This window comes from Rhamphochromis sp. 'chilingali' (assembly GCF_963969265.1).
Source record: "Rhamphochromis sp. 'chilingali' genome assembly, chromosome: 10".
Lineage (NCBI taxonomy): Eukaryota > Metazoa > Chordata > Actinopteri > Cichliformes > Cichlidae > Rhamphochromis > Rhamphochromis sp. 'chilingali'.
In genome coordinates this window covers 20,395,412-20,423,263 of record NC_137937.1, presented here as the reverse complement: position 1 = coordinate 20,423,263, position 27,852 = coordinate 20,395,412, and the positions used below count along the sequence as shown (strand labels likewise).

At 40.1% G+C, this 27,852-nt stretch overlaps 3 protein-coding genes and 1 long non-coding RNA gene across 13 annotated transcripts; 2 read left to right on the top strand and 2 right to left on the bottom strand.

Annotated features, from left to right (window-relative positions):
• Positions 1-689: 689 nt before the first annotated feature.
• Positions 690-15,633, top strand: git2a (G protein-coupled receptor kinase interacting ArfGAP 2a). Of its 8 annotated transcripts, none has more exons than XM_080895080.1 (22): positions 690-852; positions 970-1,051; positions 3,803-3,936; positions 4,290-4,402; positions 4,556-4,661; positions 4,791-4,877; positions 4,994-5,124; positions 5,215-5,309; positions 5,809-5,854; positions 6,264-6,312; positions 6,400-6,472; positions 6,601-6,698; positions 6,832-6,943; positions 7,049-7,191; positions 7,284-7,433; positions 10,192-10,440; positions 11,315-11,404; positions 12,707-12,789; positions 12,909-13,103; positions 13,406-13,537; positions 14,059-14,122; positions 14,266-15,633. In XM_080895080.1, the coding sequence occupies exons 2-22, from the start codon at positions 1,000-1,002 to the stop codon at positions 14,476-14,478; spliced, it is 2,415 nt and encodes an 804-aa protein (XP_080751206.1). In that variant the 5' UTR covers positions 690-852; positions 970-999; the 3' UTR covers positions 14,479-15,633. The 8 variants fall into 8 exon arrangements, with proteins under 8 accessions (XP_080751206.1, XP_080751205.1, XP_080751204.1 ...); XM_080895079.1 differs by having other exon boundaries at positions 6,261-6,312; positions 12,912-13,103; XM_080895078.1 differs by having other exon boundaries at positions 6,261-6,312.
• LOC308404842 lies at positions 13,169-14,122 on the bottom strand. The gene is made up of 2 exons (XR_013973222.1): positions 14,052-14,122; positions 13,169-13,559 (listed from the first exon to the last, which is right to left on the bottom strand). It is a non-coding gene; the product is annotated as an uncharacterized lncRNA (long non-coding RNA).
• Positions 15,634-15,728: 95 nt separating the features above from the next.
• Positions 15,729-20,729, bottom strand: tchp (trichoplein, keratin filament binding). Its single transcript, XM_080895086.1, has 13 exons — positions 20,596-20,729; positions 20,042-20,236; positions 19,068-19,278; positions 18,923-18,979; positions 18,503-18,571; positions 17,999-18,172; positions 17,789-17,901; positions 17,625-17,691; positions 17,361-17,533; positions 17,188-17,269; positions 16,904-17,089; positions 16,342-16,485; positions 15,729-16,252 (listed from the first exon to the last, which is right to left on the bottom strand). The coding sequence occupies exons 2-13, from the start codon at positions 20,230-20,232 to the stop codon at positions 16,220-16,222; spliced, it is 1,500 nt and encodes a 499-aa protein (XP_080751212.1). The 5' UTR covers positions 20,233-20,236; positions 20,596-20,729; the 3' UTR covers positions 15,729-16,219.
• Positions 20,730-21,346: 617 nt separating this feature from the next.
• gltpa (glycolipid transfer protein a) lies at positions 21,347-26,635 on the top strand. 3 transcript variants are annotated; one of them, XM_080895088.1, is made up of 6 exons: positions 21,347-21,486; positions 21,867-21,994; positions 24,130-24,188; positions 24,260-24,393; positions 24,955-25,105; positions 25,208-26,631. In XM_080895088.1, the coding sequence occupies exons 2-6, from the start codon at positions 21,892-21,894 to the stop codon at positions 25,388-25,390; spliced, it is 630 nt and encodes a 209-aa protein (XP_080751214.1). In that variant the 5' UTR covers positions 21,347-21,486; positions 21,867-21,891; the 3' UTR covers positions 25,391-26,631. The 3 variants fall into 3 exon arrangements, with proteins under 3 accessions (XP_080751214.1, XP_080751215.1, XP_080751213.1); XM_080895089.1 differs by lacking the exon at positions 21,347-21,486 and having other exon boundaries at positions 21,809-21,994; positions 24,269-24,393; positions 25,208-26,635; XM_080895087.1 differs by lacking the exon at positions 21,347-21,486 and having other exon boundaries at positions 21,809-21,994.
• Positions 26,636-27,852: the final 1,217 nt, after the last annotated feature.

The following is a 27,852-nucleotide window of genomic DNA, read 5'->3' as shown; positions in this document are numbered from 1 at the left end:
GACAAGCGACATATTAAATCAATCAGAACAGAATCACATCTCCTGTACTATAATGTACATAACTACGCCTGCTAAATTTAAAGATAGTATATAACGTTGTATGTATCCGGCTTATTGTTTAAAACTTCACAAATCAATATTAATTAAAAACTCATCTGTCTCAGTTACGTTCGGTGCCTTTTTCTGCTCTACGCAGTCAAATTTTAATACATGATTTAATACACATGACTGTTTTCACGTCTTGTATCTGGGTTGGTCACTTGCCGTTTTTGTTTTTTTAATCTAAAATTGCATCAGTGTTAAAGATGTACAAAGCGCGATTTAAAAGGCTGTCGGTAGGTGAACATGTATGGAGATTAATTTAAGACATAAAAAATACTACAGTGTACTCCAAGGTGAGTAGATCAAACTCACCTCTTTTAGGGAAAATTAAAACCCTGATTTTAATTTGTCAGGTTGTGTACCGACAAAAACGAGCTCCACAAGTATTGTGTTGTATTCATATTTCATGTTTACCCGTAGATATAAAATTAGAGAATCGGAACAAATTTCAAGCAGGACTTATTCGTATTATTTTGAGAGGTTTATTTCCTGAGAGTCAAAACTATGGGCAGAGTAAACCACAATTATAGGTCACAGTCACAACTGCCTCTGGGATCGCGCTAGCGCTAAATGCTGCTGTCTAGAGGCAGAGGAGTAAACTACCAAGTGTGCACAGGCTAGTTAGCTAATCAGGTGGCTGCTCAGTCAGCTCACTTGCAGACGAGCGGCGTTGTAGCGGGAGGAAATGTTATCATGGTCATAACTCCAACTCTAGCAAAAAACGAAAAGGCTCGCAACGGTTAAAAGGAAGTAAGTACGATAGTTAGTTGTTGGATTGTTTTTAATTTTCTGGGTTTAGCTAACGCGGAAGGCATCTTAACGGAGTAATCAATGGTTAGCATAACGGACACAATTTCCTCTACTCAGTTTTAAAAGGCGTTTCTTCCCGAGTTGAGGATGTCTAAACGCCTGCGAAACACTGAGGTCTGCGCAGATTGCTGTGTCCCAGGTAAGTAAAACTCACACCATCTATGCAGTGTTTGTCTGTTAGCTGACATTTGGTGCTTAAGAAACACCCCAAATCCAAATAAATCCGATTAGCAGCGCTGGCAACACTTTGGTTTCTCTTTACAGTAATTTAGGGTATCCAGTTTACCTAGTTAGTATTCATATCTAACGCCATAGCTCCCTTCATGAAAGGAGTTTTTAGGGTGCCGTTTGGTTTAATAACCAACCAAAACCCTATTATAATTATATGATATGTCCCTTTTATATGCCCGTTATAAAATTAACTTTCAACTGCTGGGATTAACTGTTTCTCATGAGTAAAGTGCAATAAAAAAAGGGGGCATAACAGTGGTCTTCTGGCACGATGGAACTCAGCTGAACTAAAGGTGTTAATGAGTAATGACTGTATTGTATTTCCTACTGTATTCATAAAGATTTGATTATTTAAAAAAGTCGCTGCATCATTAACCCAAATCTGCAGTCCGTGTCATCTGTAACCAGTCACTTGTAATGTAATAGAGTAAAAAAAATAGTGCTATAACTACTTATATGGCATCAGGGTACACGAGCACTCTCTAACAGAGCTTTGTTTTTCGGGACCAATGGCACCAAGCTCTGAGAGCTGAGCATACAATTGTTGTATTGTGTCTGAGGCTGTACTTACAGAAGTTCCACTTGTATAGAAATGACGTGATGCTGTTCAGCAGGCACAGGAAGCAAAACAGGATGCTGAGTGAATTGACCGCATACTCAATGCAGGAGAGATTTTATTTTTCTTCTTCTTGTGGCGACATAATGCACTGTAAATTAAGCAAAGTCTAATAATAGAAAATACATCGGTTTGTTTTGCATCATTCAGCGGAACGCAAATATTAAGAAGCTCGTCTGTCATCATGTCACTCATGTCATTAGTTAACCCTGAGCTCTCCTCAGCAGCTGCCCTGGATTGCCCCACTTTATGGCTGCTACCAGTTGTTGGGTGTGAATATTTTTAGCGTTTCAAGATGTGGTATTAAATTTAGCAGCACGTGCTGAGGAGAGCACTGAGACTCGGGAGGTCCTGAGGGACAGTTGTTAGAAAGAGATTCTGAAAACTCTGGGACCAGGAGCCACAATCTGTCCAGCGACCTCCTGCATCTGTTGCTCTTGCACTGCAGCTGCTGTTGGGATTTTTACAGCGCCTGTCCCGTCACTCTATCTGCTTGAAACTCAGTGGGCTTTAGTGTTGTATCATTTTACAGTGTTTCTAGTCTTGATGTTTGCTGTCAAGAAGAGTCTGTGCACAGATGGAAGACAACTCTGTGACTTTTGCACTGCATGAACCGTGCAAAATAGGCCAAGGTTAAGTAAACACATTTATTTTGGTCACAGAGTCATAGTACACTTTTAATTCATAGGGCAAAAAACACCACGCATTAGGTTAATATTGCAGCTCAGTTCTAAGATTATTAGTTCTTCAGGTATTTTCTTTATAGTGCTTTGAAAGAGGAAGCTGCTCTGTTAGTCTTCACTTCCTTTTTACGCAACCCATAGCTTCACCTAAATCTGCAGTCAGAAAGGCGATACATGACTATGAATGTGACCTTTTTCACAGCCTGTTTTGAGTTTGGCTTTTTCTTTTCTTTCTTTCTTGGATTGTGTTTTTCTTCATTAGATCTTAAAGCATCCACTCAGCATCTTGTGATATTATTATGTTTAATTATATAACATATAATACATTGTGATCTAGTGTCCAGAAATTTAATGAAAACGCCAACACCAACATTTTGTTAATCCCATGTGTTGAAAGCCAATGAAGATTTTTTAAAAAAATAAAATATATGAAATAACTATTTTGAAAAGCCTCAGCTATTTCTTCCAGCAGGACACTAGTTTTCAGCGAATGCCACTTGAGCAGGATTAAACAGCATATTTTTCAGGGACCTTTCTCAGCTATAGATAACTATATGTTTGTTTTCTCAGAGCGGGTCTGGGGACAGCTTTGTGCTAAGGGGTCCTCAAAATAATATGCTTTAACTCATAAAATCATGCCATAGCAATCAAAAACTAAATACCTTATACATATGGGGACTATTTACGCTATCAAAACAATCAGATTCTGTCGATTATTTCATTCTGTGGGATCTTTGGCCCAACTGAAATTCTTATGTTGTCTCGAAACTCCGATATTATCCCTTTCTGTCATGAAATCACAACTCTTTTTAGGGTGCTAGGAACCTAAAAGATAGTTGTCTTAAGCCCAATCCAGCTAAATCTGTCAGAATTATGAAGGATCCATGTAAAACAGTTACTTCTGTGCCTCTAAACATTTGAGAGCTCATTTTTGTAGGTGCGTAATGGTGTGTGTGAAGTACTGATATCACTGTGGCTTGGCTATAATTTTCAAGAGTCCTATGGCACAGAAGAATAAACTGTATTAAACTTTGGGTAAATTAGCAGTACTTGTGAGTAAGAACTATCAAATGATGTTTTTTCCTTGGACAAAAAAGCAAAATATCATAATTATTACAAAGTAAGCACCTGCCTGTAGTAGTCATCTTACAACAGCGGTAACAGGAGACTCTTTGGGTCCAGCTTGTTGTCAAAAGAGAAGCACTGAGTTGATTTGAATATGATAAAAAGAGAAAGAAAGATTAACTTCCTCAGCTTGATCAAAGTAAAACCAGTGAACTGCTCGAACTCCAAGATTATACTCTAAGTGCACAATTTATCTATCATAATTGTGACCTGGTTGTTTTCTGTTCTCGCTCAGAACCTCGCTGGGCCTCGGTGAACAGAGGCGTGTTGATCTGCGACGAGTGCTGCAGTGTACATCGGAGCCTGGGCAGACACAGCTCCCAAGTGCGCCACCTGACGCACACGCCATGGCCCCCTACGCAGCTGCAGGTAAATAATCCTCAACAGAAATATTTTGATCATTCAGCTGTTGCATGCATATTTATTCTGTTGGCTGTGAACTTGTCTTACTTGTAGTTTCTGTGCTTAGATGCTGAACTAAAGCCATTAGAACATGTTATACTTGGGTTTGGGTTAGTATTACTTCAGTTTTAAATTCAGTAGAGCTGTATGACATCAAGTGCAGCAGATCCCCTGAGGTGTATTGATTTTTGTCCAAATATAGCAAGTGCAGCACAGGAAGGGGATTTATTTATTTATTTATTTATTTTCCCCTCACCATTTGAAGGTCTAAATCAATATGACAAATTATACACGATGCTTTCCTTTTTAATCTAACCTAGATGGTTCAGACATTATACAACAACGGTGCGAATTCAATTTGGGAGCACTCCCTTCTGGACCCTGCGTCTGTGACGAGTGGAAAACGCAAGGCCAACCCTCAGGACAAACTCCAGTGAGTCATAAATGTTTGGAAATGATTATGGAGTACTTTTTTGTTTTTTAATTAAAAAATGACAATGGACTCTCTTGCTGCTTTCTCATTCATAGTCTCTCAATGTCTTTTGTGTGTGTGTGTGTGTGTGTGTGTTTCATGGCATCCCAAAAGTCCAAACAAATCAGAGTTTATAAGAGCCAAATATCAAATGCTGGTGTTTGTCCATCGCATACCTTGCCGAGAGGATGACAGCTCAACAGCCAAGGATTTAAGCAAGGTGAGGAGAAATGGTTGGGTGCAGTGATCCACCAGGGAAAGAAAGGAAGCATGTTTTTGAACAGAGCTCTATTGTTGTGCTTTTTAAAGTCACAGTTAAATTTTTTTATTTCTTTTTTTTTTCCCCCAGCAACTTCACTCAAGCGTACGCACTGGTAATCTGGAGACTTGTTTGAGGCTGCTGACACTCGGAGCTCAAGCAAATTTCTTTCATCCTGTAAGACCTTCTGTATTTAAAAGTATCATTTCCGTGTTTTTGCATGTGTTTTTTTTTTTCTGTCAAATTCTGGCTCATGTTCTGGCTTTTGTTATGTTGATCATTGTCTTGGGCAGGAAAAGGGAAGCACTCCTTTGCATGTAGCTGCAAAGGCTGGGCAAGTATCTCAGGTTGAACTGTTGACCGTTTATGGGGCAGATCCTGGTGCCCCAGACAGCAGAGGCAAAACTCCCATTGACTGTGCAAGGCAAGCCTACGTGTTTATTATGTAAAATAATTATTTATATATAAGACAAAATATTAAGCTTAATTTGACTTTTTAAATATGGTTTTGTAGAGAAGCTGGCCACAACGACCTGGCAGACAGGCTGGTGGAAATTCAGTATGAACTAACCGATCGACTGGCGTTTTACTTGTGTGGACGAAAACCAGGTAAGCGGAGATGTGTCATTTAAAATAATTTTTTTTTAAAAAGCTGAAAAAGCAGCATTTGCTGCTGCTGGGTGAGCAGTAATGTGCAAGAACTCTTGATGTTTTTGTAAAAATAAAATAGTATTTTTGCACCAACAAAGTGATTCTAAGAGCTTCTGGCTGAAAGCTTGGCATATCCGAGCATGCTGTGCAGTGTGGACTTAATAATTTTGAGAAAACTGGACTAGTGGAGGGCAAAAGAAGAAGTGGGAGACCTAAAAACAGCAGATGAACAGTATCTAAAAGTCATATCCTCAAGAAATGTGAAACAATCCAGCACAGACCGGGACTTTTGCACAGTGCTGTAGGTGTTTTAGTGATGTGGCTCTACAGCTGATCAAATTTGCTTATGAGCTAAATACAGATTTTAAATGGTGATTAACAGAAAGTGAATACAGTTCCTGTAATTGCCCCGAAGGATTTTGGCACTTATCCAGAACTTTCGCGTTGTTCCTTTCAGATCATAAAAGCGGCCAGCACTTCATCGTTCCACAAATGGCCGACAGGTAAGAAAGCAGAAGCTGTACGTCAGTATGATGCATGTCTACCAATTAACATGCGCCTGAGTGAATGAGTTTAAGTTGAACTGAGCCAGCAGAGTGAATGCAGTGAGGCATTTAGTGATGGTTGTTTTAGTTGTGAGTCTTGTTCTGACATGAAGTTAAGCTTGCTGCAGTCTTTTAAACAGAGTGAGGGAAGTTTTCATTATTAGCTCTAATTTCAAAGCAGAAAAAGAGCAGAAAAATACTTTTGCACGTCAAATGACACATGCGATCTGTTTTAACTGCTTTCATTTATTGGGATCAGGAACATGTAAGTATTACTGAAAATAAACTGCATTATAGTAGCAATAGACCTACAGACCTACGAATTTATTAAGCAATGTTCACAAACACAATTTTCTGTTTGCAGCAGTGCAGATTTATCGGAACTTGCAAAGGCAGCGAAAAAGAAACTGCAGTCTGTAAGTGTTTTCACTGTGTTTCATTTTAAATATTCTCCCCTGAAGTTTGCTCAGGTGTGATTTTTCTTTCTTTTCTATTTAATGTAGCTCAGTAATCATTTATTTGAGGAGCTGGCCATGGACGTGTATGATGAAGTGGACAGGCGAGAGACTGATGCAGGTAGAGTTTTACCCCTTACCAGAGGACTCAAATGCATCTATAGTGGTATTCACACGCACTCTTCAACACCTCCACTAGCATTGCAGCTGTACTCGTGCCTTAAACAGCACTCTGCTCATTCTCTGCAGTGTGGTTGGCAACACAGAATCACAGCACGCTGGTCACAGAGACAACTGTGGTTCCTTTCCTTCCTGTGAATCCGGAGTATTCATCGACACGAAACCAGGCAAGTCAGCTGTGCAGAACACCCCTGCAAACGTGGTTGTGTTGGTTTTCTCTCTGTTGTTACCTTAAAGGTTGTGCATTGTTTGTGTAATTTCTTTGTGTTTTTTTTTTCTTTCTTTCTGTGTGTTATTTAGGGGCGGCAAAAGCTTGCAAGATTTAATGCACATGAATTTGCAACTTTGGTCATTGACATATTAAGTGAAGCAAAGCGCAGACAGCAAGGGAATCCGATAGTCAGTCCCAAAGGTCGGTGTCTTCTTGTTACTTTCTTCAAAAATCCCCCCGACACCCGAGTCTCATGAAGATACAGAGTAACAAAACAAGTTGGTTTTTTTTTCTTGTTTGTCCTAGACAACGTTGAACTTATCATGAAGAACGTGGCCGTCAGACACTGTAGTGATAGCCAGGACAATGACCAGCCTGACTATGATAGTGTGGCATCTGATGAGGATACAGATCAAGAGCTCCCATCAAGCAAAGGAGACAGGACCAAGGTACCCAGACAGTATTTTCACAAACTAAAACCCTGAATGAAATCTCTTTTGCATCATTCACCTCTTTGTTTTGTTTGGCATGTCTTTAACAGAGCCTGGACTCGGACCTCTCAGACGGACCCATCACTATGCAAGAATACCTGGAGGTGAAAACCGCCCTCTCTGCCTCTGAAGCAAAAATCCAGCAACTCATGAAAGCAAACAACAGTCTGAGCGATGAGCTGAGGCTCATGCAGAAAAAGGTACCCACCGCGCTCCACCCGTAAGATCACTAACATCGAGGGCCGGACTAGAAGGGGCGGGGGCACAGCGGTCAGCAGAGCACTTCTCCTGCACAGTGCGAACGCTCTCTGGTGTGGAGGCCCAGCCTGTGTTTAGTAATCACGGCCGAACCACCTGAATAGGAATGCTCTGTGGTACGATAAGGCTGCTGTGACACCCTGCTGGTCCACCCTCTGTTATGGCCAGCATGTTCAATTTTCAGAGTCTGAATGTAAACCAGAGATTTCTGTTTTGTTTTTTTTTCCTTTTTGTGTGTGTGTGTGTTTTGGTTTAACACCAAGGTCACTTTTCCCACCTAATTTATAAATTAAAGTTAAAGCCGGTCTAATGTTACTAACAAGCATGTTTGAAGAAAAAGCATGATATAATTGATGATGGTGTTTTTTTTGTTTTTGTTTTGTTTTGTTTTGTTTTTAATCCCTTTGATAACACACAGTGACTAACTGAAATTGTATGTGTGTGCCTTGCTTTGTCATATATACTGTGTTTACTGCAATGAATGTTTTTGGATGATTTCCAGCTGTTTGGGGGAACATACTTTAGCACATGTGGACTTTTTGTTTGGCTATTTTTCACAGAACACCTCACCTTATACTGTTAAACTCAACTGATGATTTAATGGGAGACATTTGAGATTTATACAGTTTTAGCTTGCTAAAACTAAACCAAATTGGAAGTTATTAAGTTACTATTTACTTATTTGGTAAAGTAAACCTGGTATAAAGTTTACCCAGGGTAAAGTAACAGTGATGTTACAATGTTGTCGTTTTACTTTTAGAGCTGATGAAGAGCATCTAGAGCATTCACGTAGCTGCACTCAGTCTGCTGTTGTTTCTCCCCCTGCAGTAAACTGTAGCACACAGCATCATTTAGATAAAGATGTAGTGGAGAAAACGTGCAGCACTGTGGCTTTTCTTGGCTTACTGTGGTTGTACCTTGTAGTTTCAAAAGTACAAATGTTTCTTATTTTGTTAGCTTTTTATATTTAAATATCAGTTCATGATCACATAAGCACAATCTTTAGCTTTATCGCTATTAATCTTCATCACAGTTATAAAGTAGTTGTAGTATTTAAGGCCAGTGTATTCTTGATCAAATGTTGATGTTTAGAGCATCCCTGAATCCCTTTATAATTCCTGAGTCAGTCTGTTAGTGCTGTAAACCTGGAAGAAGAACCGTGGAAAGCTTTGGATTTCTGCATTGGTTAAGCTATAAAATGTGGTCCGATAATGATCTCAGTCACAGGTATAGACCAACACAATGACTCTCCACAAATGCAACAAAAATACACAAACTGTTGTATTTTTCGTTGACACCGAGTTAGCACTTACTTCAGGTTTGGGGGGGAATAAGTGAACTCTTTAATGTTATTGAACTTCCTTTACCAACCATAGTTTCTAGCGGGTGTTTCCTGTAGCTTCTTATGAGATTTGCACAACATTGAGGAATTTTGGACAGTTTCTTCGGAAGTTCATCAGGATTTCTGGAAGAACAGCCTGCATTGGGCTGTGCTACAACATCTTATCTGGGTTAAGTCAGATTCTCACGTGATCTTTGAAAAAGGTGGGGAAACAGGGTAAAGGTTTCTGAGACAACTTCACCCAAGGTGCAAGAAGAAGAGCAAACATCTGAAAAGGTTGAAGCTTTTTCAAAAACTTGAAAAACCTTGTCCTCTTTTTCAATTAGTCTGTCTCCATTGCCTTGTTAAGTCATTCAACCTCAGCCTCCAGACCCTCAGGCACCAAAGCATTCCCAAACCATGATGCTCTCTTCACCATACTTTTTCTGTTTAATTTAAGCCAAATTGTTTTTTCATCCATGCTTTAGTAGTATTTTCCAGCTTTGTCCACCTCTAGTCCTCCTAAACCTCTATAGTCCTCCTAGATATTGTTCATAGACTGACTTGGATCACGTGACTTAAAGTACTTCTGGAGAAATCTGTGTCATAGAGGTTCACTTACTTTTTCCTGCTTATACTGGGAGGGAGTGTTTTTTGTTTTTTGTTTTTTGTTTTCGTCAGATTGTGTTGGTCTATAATTGTAACTTGGGTGAAGATCAGACCATGTTTATTAGTTTTTCATGCAGCAATCATGATTATTCCAAAGTGTTCACAAACCTTTCCTTGCAGCTGAATCTTTGACTTGAACTGCACCTGTGTTTCTTACCTGTACAATGATCTTTTGCTTGCTTATCTTGAGCTTTGCACTGATAGGCAAAAAGAATCCACCCAAACCAAAATTCATGTTATTCCTTTGATGCTGTTTCAGACGAGACCTTGAATTTGAATTTCCCTGCACTATAGATACTTAACTACTGGATACTGTCGTCAAGTAAACAGAATCTAAAGCTGTTTGAATATGAATGGCAATGGTTAGTAATGATTAGTGAAGGGTACTCAGCAAGACACTTTTCTATAGGAGGGGTGTTGTGATGAAAATCTATCAGAGCTTTGAGCGAGCATTCTCTCCATAGCTATGGACTTTTTTTTTTTTATAATTCATTCATAGTTGTGAAAACAGCTTCAGGTTTTGTATATTGGTGACGTGCCAGAAAAAAACATGTTTCAAACTCTGTATCTGGAAAGATTGGTGGTTTCTGCCAAATTATAACCTTGGCAGTAGGAGCGGCAACAATCTATCAAAATTTAAATAGATAGCAATCTAGAGAAACAGTGGCATTAAAGCGCCCCTCTTAGTGTATTACTGACATCTCTTCCAGCTGCAATCTCTGCAAAGCGAGAACACCTCTCTCAGGCGGCAGGTCACTACCAATATCTATCAGATCCCCAGCGGTACAGACTACCCTGACCCCTCCAGTCCCTCTGCCCTGAAACGCCGGCAGTCTGCACGGGCCAGTCGGCCCATGTCTATGTATGAGACCGGCTCAGGCCTGAAGCCCTATCTCCCTAAAGGGGAAACTCCCTACTCAGAGGAGGGAATCCCCACCCTTCAATCCTTCCCAACTCATGTAAGTAAGACCTGTTCCCTGCTCTCCTTTGCCATTTCCACTCAGTGACTGTCCCTCATGTCTTCATCCTGTCTGCAGACATTTTCCCCTGCCTGTGTTTGTGTCTCTCCTTACTCATTTTCCACTACGCACGTTTTATTTTGTTTTGTTTTGGGGTTTTTTTTTTTTTAATTTTTGGCTTCTTCAAAGACTGACTCATTAAAAACCACAATGCGATGCAATGTTAGATAGAGCCAGAGCAATCGCAATATGTGTCCAGTTTAATAACACACACATCTGCAAACATCTGTTGTTAATGGGAGTGCTGCCTTTTTAATTTTTTTGCTAGACAAGACTTAGTTGTACACGCAGAAACATGCTGTCATGGTTTGTGTTGGTTTGTACTGTGTTTTTTATGTTGATAAAGTATTAAACTGCCATACAAATACTCTGTGTTTTTGTAATGCACCATACATTTACACACTCACTTTAACTGTCCATCTGCTCTGTTTGGTTTTAATCCAAGCCTGTGACTTATAGTTTCTGATATTTTTTTCCCTTTATCAGCTCGTTTCCAGGCTATTCAGTGATATTTTTTTTTTAAAGCACTGTACACCGAAAGGAAACAGTGGAGCTCAGGGAATAAAAATAGGAGGATTAAGCTCCATTGCATTGTCTTTGTACTATTGATTTATCCTAAGCTAAGAAAGACTTTTATTATTTTGAATTCAGTGCTCACGGTCTTTGCACAGCTTTGCATCGACTCCAGTCCATACACAGTATTTTTTTAATATCCATTCAGCTTTTTTGTAAGTCCGTATAAACAGGTCTTTTCATTTTAAGAAATCTGTGTGTGTGTGTCTGTGTTACATTATGATTTGAACCCTGTCTTTAGACGGAAAGGGGCGCTTTTGTGACCACCTCTTCATCCCTTCCCTCATTTCCATCCACCTTGTGTTGGTCGAAGGACGACAGTGCTCAAAAGGTTAAGTACATCCTAACTCGGTCTGCGTCTCGCGGGACGCCGCAAATCTCCTCGGAGCCCAATTCTACCCGTTCATCCTCTGTTCTCCTGCTCTTTATCTGCCCTGCATGAGCCATCCTTCCATCGGCTGTCCTCACCGCCAGATACCTGCCTTCATCAGCATCATCCTCATTGTCCTACTAAACAAATGGAATTTGTGGGGTTTTGTAAAGGCAAAACCTCTGCGTCACTGCTGAGCATTGAGCAGAAATCTGTGCTTGTCATGCAGCGCTGCTTTTTTTGTGTTCTAGAAACTGGTATATGAGATGATATTAAAGTATTTTAGCAATCTATGTGAAGACAAAGGAAAGAAATTGCACATTATATATTGTTTTAGTTGGACTTTTTTTTCATTTGAAATACTCTAAGAATAAGACAAAGTTTCCTTCTGCCCTGTTTCTTACAAAATCTTAGCTACTTTGCTTTTACTTCTCTGACAACCAAACAGTGGAAATCTGTGAGTGGTTTGCAGTGTGAAGCGATTGATCATCTGCTAAGAGGACAATTTATGTAAGCATGAGATAATCCCACAATGTGCTGCATTTAGTATTGCATGCACAGAGAGGATTTTGCTCAGACTCTTGAACGCAGACTGTCAGAGTATGAACATGTTGTGTAGTACAGTGAACTTCCTGTTTTTTTAGATGTAGCGTTGAGTGTGAATTTGCATAAAGTTAAGTCACGCTATCAGATCACAGCAAACCCTATATGGTATGAAGATAGCGTGCCTATGTTGTGTGGCATGCACCACTGAGCTCTGACTTCACATATGCAAGTGTGGGCCCTCTGGGGTTTACTTGTCTTTATTTTAGAGGAGAAAAGCTTGTTCCGCACTTGTAAAGTAACGTTTTAGGGTTTGTTGCTTTCTGTGTGGCTGTTTTCAAATGTCACATGTAAATCCAGCCTTGCTTTGGCATTTCAAGAGGTTTCATAAGGTATTAGGAAAGGCAACAAGTGTCATACTAATGCAAATAAATGATATGATCTCAGCATAATCTGCTCTACTAATGTGAAATCTTTAAACTGTAGATGTGCTTTTGCTTTACAGCTTTACTGGCTTGTTTGATTCAGTCCTCTGCATCACCTTTACTTGTTTATACTCCACTTTGATGTGGCTGTGCAGTTTCTTGTTGGCACAGCACACAGATGAGTCTTATGTTTTTGCTTTTTAGATGAAGAAAATGTATTTTCACCACAGTTGCTGCTGGGTTTTGCCGTGAGTAATACTGGATCTCTCTCATATTGTTCTTTCTTCCCTCCCAGGCTTCAAAATTGGAGAAGCAAAGCAGCATGCCAGAAAGTGACTATGACAACACGTTCAATGACTCGGAGATGGATGACTCGGGGTAAGAAAATCACCCAGAAGTCAGTGAGGCAAAGTGGTCTTCATGTACAGTTCAATAGGAAAAAACAGGTTTTTGCAGGGGGCTTGATTTGTTGTTTGGGTTTTTTTTCACCCACTTAGCAGGTTCTGCAGGAGAGGGAGGCTGAGGAGCAGTGGCTGGCTGGGGGAGGGTAGCTCTATCCCTGAACTTGATGATTTGGAGATGGACTCTGACCCCACGCTTCCCAGCACAGAGGACGTCATCCGCAAGACCGAACAGATCACCAAGAATATCCAGGAGTTGCTGCGAGCTGCTCAGGAGAACAAACATGACAGGTCAGAATGAGATGAAAGGTTTTTGGGGTTTTTTATGCGTTCTGCAACTGATTTATATATATATATATATGTGTGTGTTTTTTTTTTTTTTTTTTTTAAACTTTCGTTTCCTTGCTCTCATTTTAAACCTCAAGTTCCTCCTACATTCATAGCTACTCTGTTATAATTAGTTCCATGTAAGCCCTGTCATTTCCCCCTTTTTTTTGTCCTGCTCTTGTCACTCTTCCTCCTCACTCTACTTCCTCTCTGCTCCGCTGTTATCATGTTGTTTTGGTGTCGCCACCAATCACTCCTGCCATCAGACCATGTGAGCGTGAAGGTGTGCGTCGGCTCAGGCACAGCCTGGGATGTTTCAGCACTCTGGTACCCTGGGCTGAGAAGGCCCCCTCTCCCCTTCAGCCGCTCAGCCTCCGGTCCCCCGACCCCACCTCCTGGTACTCTGGCTTCTGTCCCTGCCTCCCAGGCACAGTTTTATTTTCCTCTCCCTCAGACACTTTCTTCTTCTGGTCTGCCTCACCTGCTAACAAGCTGTCTCTTTTTCTGTCATATTGTGCTGCATGCTTGAGTATGCCGAGTTTCAAACATCAATTCATTTCATGTTTTATCTTCAAGCGCTGACTTTGCTTTAGTTAGGTAAAAAAGGTAAGGTGCATCTGTGCAGTGACTTATAGCTGACAGCATATTTGTTTTTGATCTTGACGTTTTTTACTGTAGAATTAAAGTGCTGTTTACTTACAAGGTTTAAAATGTCTTTTAAATGGCATGTTTTGTAGGTAATCTGTCGATGATGATGGTGCATGGTGTGTTCTGAAAACTAAATTGCACCTCCACTTTGTGAAGTAACCTGATTGCAGTGGTGATTAGCTAATTGATCATTCGTATCACTTTTATAACCATTGTATTTGTTACTTTCAGTTTACTTTCTGACTGTGACTTCAATCTTTTCACCTCACAGCTTCATACCCTGCTCAGAAAGAATACATGTGGCTGTAACAGAAATGGCTGCCCTATTTCCTAAGGTAAATAGATTTTTTCTTGCAAAGAATGGATCTGCTAATTGTTTGTTATTTGACACCTGGATGCACACTGCACCCCGTTTCTGAAGAGGCCTGTGAGCAGACTTTTTCTATGTTTATTAAGATCATTTAATCTTCCTCTGCAGAAGCCGCGTTCAGAGACGGTGAGAGGCTCTCTGCGCTTGTTGACCTCCAGTGCGTGCAGGCTCCAGGGCGAGTGCCGGAAGGCGGTGCCTTCGGAGGGCTGCCCAGGACCGGACATGCAGCTGGTCACCCAGCAGGTCATCCAATGTGCTTATGACATTGCCAAGGCCGCCAAGCAGCTTGTCACCATCACCACAAAGGAAAATACCAACTAACAGCACTTACAGGGCTGCAAAGAAGTCAGCATCTCAGTTTTGTTTTTATACGCATTTATAGTTATTTTATTGTTTTTGTTTTTTGTATATGTGGTATATGCATGCCTTGTTTTTTTAATTATTTATGAATAAGCATTGACAATATTTAAAGACAAAGTCTTGGTGTCAAGGGAAAAGTCAGAAACTTAGCCAGCTTTTGTAGAAGCACATTTTCTGATGGGGGGGGGGGGTGATATGACTTTCCAGCTAACATGCTGGGGAAATAGCTTGTTCTGTCTTTGATAATTAGAATTACAAAATATCATTAAAGAGTTAATGCCTTGCATTAGGACAAAGAGCACAGTAAATCGATATGATACTGGTCAGTGTTATCAAACCAAAGCCATGCATGGATGCTGAAAAACCATAAATGAGCCATGAAATCGTTATCATTGGATGCTATTACAAACACTCTTGTAGCAAAAGGAGCTTCCTCTAATATATTGCACTGTTTAAGCATCACTACACTGTAAAGTTTTAATATGAAAAAAGGAAGAAAAAACGAGCGTACGGTTTTGTTAGCTTCCATAAGTTGAAGACTTTACGCACATTTCAGTTTCAGCGCAATGCTGATAATGTTTGTTACACTGAGGGGAAAAAAAAGTTATTAATATGACCTGCTCCCTGCCCAAGTGTAATCCAGTCTGCAGTGCACTTACTGCAGCTATTTATGTGTGCCCATTTGTCAAGTCAATAAATGCAAGAAACACTTGTTCAGGGGCCAAGTTATCATCTTCACCAGCACCGAGATGTTGTTGCATCAAGTTAGGATTATTTGGTGTGTTTCTAATAGGCTACCCATTGCACTGTACACTACAGCCACTCTTGGTGTTAATATTTAGTGCTAGTAACCATACTGTATGTATGTCCATGTGTATTGTGCTCCGTTCTGTTGCTGCTAGTTTTGTGTGTAATGTGCAACATATGGGATCCTGTAATACTGTGCTAGCCAATGTTCATCATCGCCAGGTGTTGCAGATTTCATTTTCCTTCTGAAATCTGTTCTAAGTAACGTCCATCTCTGTGCTTGCATGGAGTGCAGGGATGCGTGATGCAGCAGAAGGTGCATTTTGGGGAAATAATTATTTTCTAAATAAACTTAATTTATAACTATAACTGGTTGTGGTTTGTAAATACAAAATGCTCAAATGATTTGATTGCAACAGCTTTAATACACACAGAATAGAAAATTTATAGACATTCAAGAGCTCTAAGAGCAGAGACGAATCGATTCGAATCCAACAAATAGAAATTAAATCAATATGGCATGACAGGAGGCACATGTGGCCTACTTTTCTTTTCTTTTTCTTTTTTTACGTTTTATCCTTTCAAAGGACAAAGTTTTCTTTTGGCTGTTAAAAAACACTAATGTACAACAAAAGTCAAATTCCACTGCAGGCCTGCTTCCACAGGATGTGTTCAAAGACTGCAATGGGTGAGAGCTTTTATTTTAACTTTAACATTGGACGTTTTTGTCCTGAATTTGGACGGAGAGTTTCTTTGTGCATCTGTCACTTTGAAATCATTTGACAACACATAATGCTTCATGCTCAGTGTTGACCAACAGCGTAATTACTGTGACAAATGGCCTTTAAGTCTTCATAGGGCTGTTTTAAAAAGCATGAAATATCCTTTAAGGCTAATTCCTAACAGAAAAAATACAACAGCTCATGTTCGGCTTCACTTCAGTCTGGCAGGTCTCTCATGTCCAGGCTGATCGTGGCCTGCTGTGAATCTGAAAGAGATGGTTTCAAGCATATTTTAATATTAAAGAGCAATTTTAAGCTTGGAATCATGAATACGGCTGCCTCACTCTTCTTTCACCTTGTCCTGGTATCCTTTCTTGGCGATCCTCTGCATCTCAAGCCTCAGCTCCTCTTCTTGGATTCGAAGGGCTTCCCGTTCTTCCTCTTCCTCCTGTTCTTTCCTACACCGCTCCTCCCACTGCGCCTCTTGTTGCTGCTCCACCTACATAACATGAAAACAAACAACTTCACATATGATTTCTTATTTAACCTCCTAAGACCAAACTCTTTCATGGCATGCAATTTTAATTTCTCTTTGATATTTGGGCTGATTGGGACCTGATGAATGTAAAAACAAAGATTTACCAGATTTTTTTTTTTTTTACCTTTTTTTGTTTCTAAGAAAAATGAGAGCCACAAATGAGGATATTCGTATAAAATTTCGATCGAACAGTAGCAGTATAATGTCCTCGTAAGTAGATATCAAGGCCCTTGTAGAGCAAAATTGAGTATTTTGGTCTTAATAACCCAAAATGTGATGTCCATATATGTGGACGCCAGGTCCTAGGAGGTTAATGCATAGTTGGGGAAATAAACCTGAGAACCCCCTCCCATAAAAAACAAAATAAAAAGTATCCAACCTGAGCATTTATCTCTTGCATCCGCGCTGTCCTTCGGCCCTCTTCTTGCTCCTTTTCCCGACGTCTGAATTTCCTCTCCCACTCAAGCTCCTTGATAAGCTCTTCTCGTCTCTTTAGAGATTCCTCCTGAGCCTCACGGTTCTTCTGTATTTTCAGCTCTATCTGCTGCTGTCTCTCCACAAGCACCTTATCAAAAAAGACAGGAAAAACCCAAAACAGGACAACTTTTATTTGAACTCACATCTTTAAGCTTTACTTCAAGTTTTACTCCAAGAGAAATTTACCTCATGCATGAGCCGTTCTCTGGCTTTCCTCTCTTTCTCCCACTGAACTTCTCGTTTCTCCCAAACATGCTGAGCTTCTTCCCTACGAACAAATGGGATGCATTGATTTGTATTCACAGAGCCGCACGTGCGCCTTTCTGGAGAGTTGAGGCTTACTAAATCTTGGCGCTCACCTGTGTAAGACTTCAAACTCAGCTTCCCTCTCACGCTCCAGTTGCAGCTGCTCTTCAATCACACGTTTCATCCAGGCTGCATCAGCGACAGCTCTTTCCCTTCTTGCAGTCTCCAGCCTCCTGTCCTCCTCCTCTCCTTCAAGCAAGGCTGCCAGGATCTTACGATCGGCCTCCTGGTGTCGTAAAAAGGATTTCAAAGAAAAGGTCTGGGGAAGTTATCTGGATGATCACACAGTAAAATCTGCAGGTAAAAAAAGTATTTACCAGTTCTTCCTGCACTTGCTGGGCTCTTCTTCTCAGCTGAGCTCGATACTGACGGATCAAGAAACGCCTAGTGCAACATGAATCCCATATGTAAAGTACCTCAGTAGATTGAAATATCATACCACTCTTTTTGTTTGGTCATCTGGAGAATAAGCTTCACATACCCGATCTCAAACTTCTTCCTCTGTTCCTCCGCCTTCCTCCTGTCCTCCTCTATCTTCTCCAGCTCCCACTGCTGCAACAGTAGAGCCTCTTGCTCCTTTTTCAGTCGAGTGGCCTGTAAGAGAAAAATAAAAAATAATCTTGTTTACAAAAAAAAAAGCCTGCAAAGGTGGTTTTGCACAGAAGAAATTGTTTGCTGATGCTCTGAATACCTCTTCTTCTCTCAGCTTCAGTTCTTCCATCTGCTTGCGTAGCTCCTCCCCTCTCCTACGCTCCTCGTCTTTCCTTTTCTCCTCCGCTTGTTTGATCCTCTCCAGAGCTTCTCTTCTGGTCCTCTCGTACTCGTTTTCAAAGCGTCTCGTCTCCTCCTGGTACGCCACTTCTTTCTGCATGTTTGACAAGCTGGGTCACTTACAGTAAGTGTCAAAGCTTTCTTAATTATGCACCACCTTTGAGGGGCTGACCAGAGTAGGTTGCGGCCGTGATACTGTGCTCACAGAGTACACGAACACTGTTCAATTAAAAATAGATGTGTTACATAAAAACTTGGCCACATAAAAAGATAATGACTTGTGGGTCATATGTGTCAACACCGGCCTGAGAAGGGCTATACTATGAAGTACTGAAGCAACTTCTTCAATACTGGCTATCAAAGTTATTAAAACACTGAAATGAACATAACTGACTTTGTCTGGTGCCTGGAATGATCCACCTACCTGTTTCTTCTCAGATATCTGCTCCTGCCATTGGCTGACAATGTGATCTTTATGTAATCCTGACTCCAGCTGCAGACAGATTGAAAGAGTGAGTTGTGACAAAGCTGAGACAGAGATACTGATGACCTTGACCCTGGGTGGAAGGGATACCAGAACATTTCTTTTTCTTAAGTCAACACTGGAATCAGGTTAACAGAAAGTCATGGAATATCTGCATCACAGGCCATATGGGTTTCCAGATCAAATGGATGTCTTGACAAAAAGTGTCTGTTTCCTCTACTTGGTGAACTCTCTAGACGTATGGGGTGGTCACTAGATTCCTGAAGCCGTCAAACACTTCATCAGTGGTAACACCTCGAGGTCTGAGGTATGGGGCTCGGCAACTTGTCACATTTGCATCAATAGTTTAAACTTGCCTACCTTTCTCAGCTCTTGGTTGTTTCTCTTCCAGTGCTCCCTCAGCAGCTCCTGTGCAAGCTAGGCATGACAAAAAAAATGAACGGGGATTGCAAACTTACATGGCACAACACTGTGGTGAATATTTATGGGGCAATATTCCACCAACTTTCTTTCTTCTGTCTTCTCTTGCCGTGCGAAGCTCTTCACTTTTTTGCACCAACTGACTTGCCAACGTGCTCCTGTCGGGCACCATCTCTCGGAGCTCTGCCTCAAGTTGGTTTTGCTCCTCTTGCAGCATTACCCTGAGTCGATTCCTGCGCTGCTCCAAGCTGGCTTTCTTTTCTTCCTTCAGTCTGTCTTTATGGTATGCTGACATACTGAAAACAAAAAGAAGAAAAATGCTTGGGTAAAAAAATTAAATAAATACTAGCATTTTTGTCAACTGATGACAAAGAGCAACACAGTAAATATAATAACATAAGGCTATTTATCTATTTTTTAAACTAATTTATACAGACAAACAAATATGACATACATACATATATATATGTTGTTACACAGATTTAAAGGAAGATACACTATGGTATACTCACAATACAACAAACAACTTAACACTACTTCTCTTAGCATACCAGCATATTCTAATAGGCCAAAGAAATTCATGAAAACATTTATTTATTGTAATTTCAGTATTTATGGTATTTCCAGGATGTTCCTGGCTTTACCACATTGGATTCCTGTAGGTTTTAGATTTTAAGATTTTTCTGCTCCCAGCCTGAGATGAGACCAATCCCTGGCTGTTGTAAAATCGAGACTTCAACATAAAGGTTAGCCTAGTTTTGCCATAGGTAGGGAGTAGTGTCAAGTACTATCACTTTTTTTATAACACAAAACTTATATATGACATGGCGTGATTACTTACAGAGCCATCTCCGAGGGCAATAAAGGAGAAACAGGATGATAATGCTGGAGTACGTTATGGCAATCATGTAAAATTAATGACAAGAAAATGAAAGGAGGATACAAAAATAAAATCACCAAATATAAAGCAATGTGTAGTTATTTAGTTGGATTGCTTCAATATTTGTGTAACGTTTCGGAGACCGTGTGAGTGAGAGCATCTATGCTGGAGGAAGTTACCTCTGCTGGTAGGATTGACGGGAGCTCCACACCGTCTGTTTCTGGCTGCGGATGCTCTGCTCTCTGAAGTACTGAGCATGCAGCTCCCACTGCTGCCGCCACCGGGCCTCCTGCTCCCGCTGCCGGGCCAGCTGGTCGGCCAAGACCCGAGATCGACTGGGCACACGGGTCGAAAGTGTCGGCAGAGCCATGAACCTGAACAGTTAGCACAAATGAAAGCTTGATATTAAATTTGCTAAAAATAACAGTGCAGACATAGTTTCATTAGGGCATGTAGCCAGTCAGTATGCACGAATGCAGACATCACAAGTCAAAGGTCTCTTGGCCCCATCATATATTCACTAATGCTGCTTTTTTAAAGTAACTAGTTACTTAACAAATACTGACGCCGAAGACAGCTCAATATCTCCACTGTTATAGGTGATCTGCCCATGAAAAAATTATAATTTCATGGCCATAAAGAAAACAATAAGAACAAAAGACTACCAGCTCCAACTACCCGTCTGCACTCGGATATAAGGAGCGTTTAGCTACACCGATAGCAGCCACTTTACCTCTCGGTGCTACCTTGGATTGCCTCCCCTTGGCTTTTAATAAAAAAAATCGACGTTTTGCTTTCAAACAAGGAAAGCTCAAATTTACTCACTACAGCTTTCCTTAGTTACCGATACATACACTTCCTAGTTACTCATACGCTACGGGATGAAGTGAAGGTCAAATTTAGTTAGCGGCGGAAAACGCGAAACGCACAATTGGAAGTTTGTTTCCGCCACTGAATTTTCTTTGTCTTTGTCGTCGTCGATAAGTCATGATTTTATGTGATTATCTCTTCGGTCAGTGTGTTGAAATTTTGTAACTTTCCTTTAAATTTTCATTAGATATGATTCGACACATCTATCTGATACTACCACTAATACTATTACTACCACTGATATTAATAATATTAATATTAATTAGAACTTACATGAAACTAATAATTAACAATAAGAACTAGCAAACCTACTCTGCAAACTAAACTATATTTAACACAAAATGTTAAAACTAAAAAGGACTAAAATAAAATAATCTACGTAAAATACCAAACTGCGGAGTTCATGTGTGATACTATTTTGTCTGTCTCTTACAGTAAGATATTACATAGTTGTTATATGCTTGCACGAATCCCGGGATAACTATAACTAACTAACAGATAAACAGATAAATTAAGTGGAACCAAAGAGCGATATTCCACCAGACTCCATTAGTTGGCAGCAAAGCAGCACATGCGATTAAACGCAGAGGAAGACCAGTGTCAGCTGATGGAGCACATCAGGTGCTGTTTACTCTGGACTTGTTTCTTCTGTCTGGTACCGTTTATCCGCCCTCTTACCCCGGCAGGTGGCGATGGCCCGGACCTATCACTAACATGTCGATCACATGAGCTCCTCTGCAGCCAGGAGTTCAGTGTAGGTGACTTCCATGTGTGTGTAAGAGAGAGAAAGAGAGATGTGTGTGTGTGTGTGTGTGTGTGTGTGTGTGTGTGTGTGTGTGTGTGTGTGTGTGTGTGTGTGTGTGTGTGTGTGTGTGTGTGTGTGTAAGGGTGAGAAAGAGAGAAAGAGAGAGGTTTCTCTATGTGTGTGTGTGAGAGAGAGATTTATCTGTGTGTGTGTGTGTGTGTGTGTGTGTGTGTGTGAATAGAGAGAGAGATGTCGCTCTCTCTTTCTCTCTCTCTCTCTCTCTCTCTCTCTCTCTCTCTCTCTCTCTCTCTCTCTCTCTGTGTTCTCCTCCTCCTATCACTGTGAAGCTGCAGTGGAGGACTGACAGCCTGTTGCTATCATTTCAACAGTTAGGAGTGTATCCGGACTAAAGAGATGGCTCTGCTAATGGAGCACCAATTCAGACAGCTGCCAGCTGACAGACAAGTGGAAACAAGACCGTTTCTGGAAGCTGTGTCATACCTTCCACCATTCTTTGGTAAGTGAAGTTTCCACAGTGTAACACAGGGGAGACTACATTAATGGGACTGCAAATGAAGTTGTGAATTTTAAAAATAGATGACAGCAGGGAAAATGTATAGTTGTGGTGCTTTATGATTAACCTCTCAAAGGCTTCCAGATTAATGCCACGGACCGATCGTGCTTTATACTTCCAGGACTGTTAAACTGGTCCAGTAGGCACAAAATGTGCAGTTTACGTTAAAATTACCACCCATGCAATGGACGTGTTTTTTTCCACTGCTGTGAATCTTCATTTGGAATTTGTCTGATTATTAAACACTGAACTTGTGGTGAGGATAAATCTGTCACAACACTTCCATCTCGTTTAACAAAACGATGTTGCTCTTCCTAATGATAATCTTTTCTGGATCGTGTTTCTCTCCACCAACCTGTCCACAATCCTTTAGCATGCATAATTTACTCCACTGGCCTGGATTTTAAGTTGTGAAAATTGATTAGTACGGTGTTGAGTTCCCCATGCCCATTCACCGGTGCCGCAGTGCGCCAGGGCATCTTTGTGCGGCTTCATTCTCTATTAATATGCCAAAGTCCCTCCATTGAATTTGCCACGTGAAACCCTTGAGATGAACCAAGTCTGATGTCGATATTAGGCTCTTTCCTCCTTGTCACCATTATTCTTCCTGACCCAGAAATTTTTGAGCCAACTTTCCTACAGGCCATTACCATCCCGCACACTCATAGTACATTCACACAGGTGTCTGAAACTCTCTTCCCTAATTAGTGTCCTAATAGACTTCACTCCACTGGCACGTTCACTCTCCTGTTAGTCTTGTTTCAACACACCAGTGTATTTTATTTTTATTTATATCTAAATAGAGACTTGTTATTTAACCTGTAGTAGTAAAAGTTAGTAGTAAAATGTCATCATGGCTTTGCCTCAAATCATTCTGAGTCATTTCAATTAGTAAGTTTTACTTTATGCTTGTTATTAGTAATAAATAATTAGTAGATAAATAATTAGTTTCAGAAGTCCAATATTTAGTACAAAAACCTTTTCCCCGTGGAGTGTATGGAAATTAAAGGGATCTGAAACATTAAATGATGCCATTAGTGTTGTGGCGATGCATTACACTGCATTGCACAATAGAAAAGGCTTAGTCATGGGTAGTTTCCAGTAACAGCTCAAGAGCTAAAGGCTGTCTGTTGTGTTAGCAGGTCAGCCATGAACCATGGGAGGTCCGCACTCGAGATGTCTTGTTGTTCATTATTACTATTCACTCAGCATCGCCTAATTAACAGATACCAAATGAAAACAGTGTTATGTGTCTGATACTCGCTGTCCAACAGCAGATTTTTGTCACCGCAGACATTTTGACCTGTCACTGGTGGGAAAACAAAGGAAAAACACTTTCTTAACAAATGTTCACTAAACAATCCTGCACTTTATTTATTTATAATCATAGTTGTAGAGTCAATGCTCACCTGTCACCCTACAACATACCTGCCGTGCAGCACTGATGCAGGGTGCGGTCAGAGGTTACACAGGCTTAAAACTTTTAACCAGAGGGTGCAAAAAAACCACTGGCAGTTTGCACATGCTTTTTCCATCATTTTACTAAAGCTATATCATTATTCATGAGGGGTCGCCACAGCACACAGCTCTATTTATTTGATTTGGTAGTTTTCAGTTCTTTTAAAAACCAGATGCCTGATGCAACTCCAAAGGGATTTGTGTCTGCTTTCAGAAACAAATCAGGGACGAATGTGTAAACCACTTAGATTTTTAAAGACATTACTGTTCAACAGTCTACAAGTACGGACAGGTCAAATAGCAAACATGGGATTAAGCTCTTGGGATTCCATTGTAATCTTGAAGGACAGCTATAATTAAAAAAATCTAACTTCTAAAGGGGTTGTGAGATTGTTCGTAAGTCCCCACAGATGATCCTGTGCATTCAAACTGGAGTTTAAGTCAAGTTTAATACAGATTCAAATTGAGCTTTTGTGTTAATTAGTAGGAGATGTTGATTACCTCCAAAGAGAATGTTCATCATCTCATATGAGCTCCGTAGTTTTTGTTCACATGTGTGGGGAAATAAGTTTTGACTTCTTTAATTGCGAGTCACAGCCTGTGTAAATATTCCTCCTCAGACTGCCTCGGCTCTACTATTTTCGCACCGATCAAGGCTGACATATCGGGTAACATCACAGTAAGTATGCCCCTTGACTTCTACATTGCTAATGGATGATACAATGATACAATAACTGTTTTATTTAACAGAAAATCAAGTCTGTTTATGATAGCAACCCCGGACGGTTCAAGACTCTCCAGCAGATTTTGGAGGCAGAGAAGGACATGCATGGAGGAGAATGGCCCAAAGTTGGAGCAACTTTGGCACTTATGTGGCTAAAAAGGTGTGAGAAACTCTACATTTTAGACCAGGGGTGTCAAACATAAGGCCCAGGGGCCAGAATCAGCCCAGCAAAGACTCCAAGTAGGCCCGGTGGACAATTTTCTAAAACATGAAGGAGGGCATATATTTTAAACTTTTAACTATATTTTAAAATGTTGTTTTAAAAATACTTTCAACTATCAATTTGACATCTTTTCCTGCTGATAAAGAATCCCCAACAGCCATTCATACCACGGCAAAAGTTCTGCTAGCACTCTGAGCCCAGAGTGCTAGCAGAACTTTTTCTGTAATTTTACACATTTATCATTATAAAAACTGAGATTTTCTATTGAAACAACACTTCTTCATCTTTTATTAATATATCTTAGGGACTGACTGTGTAGTTAAAAGTCCTTACATTGACAGAAAGTGGAGTTTCACTCTTCTGTCAATGCCACTTAATGTGGCCATCGATGTAAAATGAGTTTGACATCCCTGTTTTAGACTGTTGTGCTGCACTTGCTTCGTCAAGCTGAGAAAAGTCCTCGTCCATAATCACTGTGCATGTCTTCTTGTCCAAAAGGGGTCTAAAATTCATCCAAGTTTTCCTTCAGAGCCTGGTGGACGGTGAAAAGGACGAGAACAATCCAAACCTTATCCGAGTCAATGTCACCAAAGCCTATGAAATAGCACTTAAAAGATATCATGGCTGGTTTGTGCAACAACTGTTCAAGGTGCATTCAAAGTAGCTACAAAAATTTTCTTTATACAATAAATGTGTCATAAGCTCATTAGACGCATAGGCTTGTGAGTAAAATCTGTGCTTGTTCTTATAGGCGGCTCTTTTTGCTGCTCCGTATAAGTCCGATTTCCTGAGAGCCCTCTCCAAGGGTCGGGATGTCAAGGAAGAGGACTGCTTGGAAAAAATCAGAAAATTTCTCATCAACTTCTCTGCAACTGTTGATGCTATATACGACATGTACAATAAGATGAATGCTGATCTAGACTACACAGTGTGAATGCAGGACTTCCCTGCGTTTTCCTCAGTGGGAGTGATGTAATCATTAAGTCGTTTATGTTCAGCAGCTCTGCAGTCCGCATGTTTAAAAGACAGCTCACTGTGACAGAGCATAATATTCACTTCCGGCTTTGCTGGTGAATCTTTTCCTCAATCTTATTTGATTCTGGGACGAGAAATCCAAATATAGCTATAAAGTAAATATTGTTTTTACATAACAATTGCATTTCTTTACTCTGTGTTTGAACATTCGTGTTGCATTCAGGTTTTAAATTATTGTTGGGTGTTTATATCTATTCTTATGAGTACTCAGTACACAGAAATGTGTTAGAACTATACAAAGTTAACTTAACCAGACAGGACCAAGACGTTAATGTGTGGGATATCTGATGCTGACATATTTAATCAGCCTGTAACAAGTCATCACAAAATATAAGATTAATTATGAATTAAAAAGTTTCTAATCACACGGAGGAAACAATATAAACTGGGAAACGGTTTAATTTTGCCATTATAATGGGACTGTCATAGTGTCATGCTACCTTTAAGCAATATCTCTCTAACACAGGGCTCTATGGTAGTTACACTGAAGTGACTACAGAGAGAGAAGAATCCATATGTTTCAGCTTATCCACCAAACACTGTCTGTGATTGGAGTTAAACTTAATCATTACCTGCACTACAACCAGCAATCACTATCATGACTTCCAGTATTTAGGGCTCCTCTCTCTATTCCTGCTCTACATGAACATTCTCTATTGCACACACCTGTTTGTGCCTTAAGCTGGAGGTGCAGCTCATTTAAGCGACTGTGTCAGCTTTTCTGTGTTTGATTGTTTTTATTGTTTTATACGTCCGTCACTATTAAAGGCAAAGTCTGCCTAACATATACTTAGCTGCTATGCTAAGTTGTGCTGTCTTTCTAAAGCAGTGCTTCATCAATGTTTCTCATTCTAAAGGTGCTTTTTACCCTTTAAGCATAATTTTAAAAAGCTTTTTCATTCCAGTTTTTGACATCTCTAAAGGAGTAATTTCAAGTAAATGTCAAATGATTGATGAGTGTGGTGTGTCTTCTTGCATTATGTTGCAGTGTGTGTACTGTACAAGAAAACGAATATTGTTCTTTCATATTATGTATTAAAAAAATGACAATTTGTGTGATTATCAATGAAATTATTTGTCTTCTTTAATTTGTTCCCTATCATTGTGTAATTAATGTGTGTAATTAATGTGTGTAATTAATGTGTGTAATTAATGTGTATTGTTCAACCCCCATTTCTTTATATTTTGCTTCTAAGAAGCCAGACTTTCTTGTCATTTTTTAAAAGGAGGCCTTGAGCAATAGTTCTCCACGCTTTCAGAAGGTCTTTCAAAGTTTCTCTTTAACCATTGGCTGATTTTTCACTCATTTTCAGTCCAGTCCTTGCACCGTATCATTTTCAAAGGAGTGCTTTTGTTTGCTAAACCACTTAACACTGACCTATGACCTATTTATGCATAAAAAAGACACCCGACACAAGGGATGAGCCAGTGTTGTTGCTCCACCTAAAAGACAACTTGGGAAAGAAACTATCTTAAATTCTATCTTTAGGAACTTGTCTACTACCAGCCTGTCACAAAACATATAATTTCTCCCTATTTCTTTAGCTGAATTGCTGAAAAATGCCAACGCTAACACAGTTTGATAGGCATGAAATAGTATTTTTGCACCAATAATGTGATCTCAGGGGAAGGGTGGCTGTCAAATAGGCATTGTTAAGGAAGAGAAACAGAGAGCCAAAATTACACAAGAACTGGAATGAAAATCAGTGGCAACAGGTTTCATGGAGTGACGAATCTAAATGTGACATTTCTAGTTACAGTAACAGAATCAACTTACTTGGATTTCCTCACCGGGATTTTTTTTTTTAACATGGATTAAGATACAGGGAAGCTTGGCTTTCCAGGTCATGTTGAAGGAAAAGATGGCCATTCCAAATGCTGACTTTCAAACTCATTAGAATTTTATAACCTCAGTTTTTGCCTTATGTACGGTGTTTCCACGTTTAATGTTTATACTAAATCGCTGCACTTGTTTCCAATTTTTCTAGCAAAATATAAAAGAAATGAAGGGTGGCTCAAATTTTGTACTATACTAGTAATGAAATACTTTTTGATAGTAATCTTCTCTGTGACCACCAACGACAGTTTTGTTTGTCAATATTTTTACAATAAGACATCTCTATTTTTACAGCAATCTCAGTGCTTGGGCTAACCTTAAATGCTAAAGCTTTTTTACATTATGTGGGGGTCAGTGATAAACTATACACAGTGAAGCAGCTTTAAAAGCAGTAAATCACAACATCAAAAGAAGTGGCTCTTTGTTTTGATAACTGCTCAGACATTCTTATTCTTTTGTATAGCGCCTCATGTTCCTTTTATTGGTCTTGCCACACCCTCCTCATAGGAATTTAGTAAACTCTT

Coding starts and splice junctions, on each gene's coding strand:
- git2a (XM_080895078.1), top strand. CDS start 1,000: ATGTCTAAACGCCTGCGAAACACTGAGGTCTGCGCAGATTGCTGTGTC. Junction 4,403..4,555: donor AACCCTCAGGACAAACTCCA/GTGAGTCATAAA, acceptor GCATCCCAAAAG/TCCAAACAAATCAGAGTTTA. Junction 13,538..14,058: donor TCCCCCGACCCCACCTCCTG/GTACTCTGGCTT, acceptor TTCACCTCACAG/CTTCATACCCTGCTCAGAAA.
- tchp (XM_080895086.1), bottom strand. CDS start 20,232: ATGGCTCTGCCGACACTTTCGACCCGTGTGCCCAGTCGATCTCGGGTC. Junction 17,902..17,998: donor TGAAGCTGAGAGAAGAAGAG/GTATTCAGAGCA, acceptor TTTCTCTTACAG/GCCACTCGACTGAAAAAGGA. Junction 16,486..16,903: donor TGCAAGAGATAAATGCTCAG/GTTGGATACTTT, acceptor CATGTTATGTAG/GTGGAGCAGCAACAAGAGGC.
- gltpa (XM_080895088.1), top strand. CDS start 21,892: ATGGCTCTGCTAATGGAGCACCAATTCAGACAGCTGCCAGCTGACAGA. Junction 21,995..24,129: donor ATACCTTCCACCATTCTTTG/GTAAGTGAAGTT, acceptor ATTCCTCCTCAG/ACTGCCTCGGCTCTACTATT. Junction 24,189..24,259: donor ACATATCGGGTAACATCACA/GTAAGTATGCCC, acceptor TTTATTTAACAG/AAAATCAAGTCTGTTTATGA.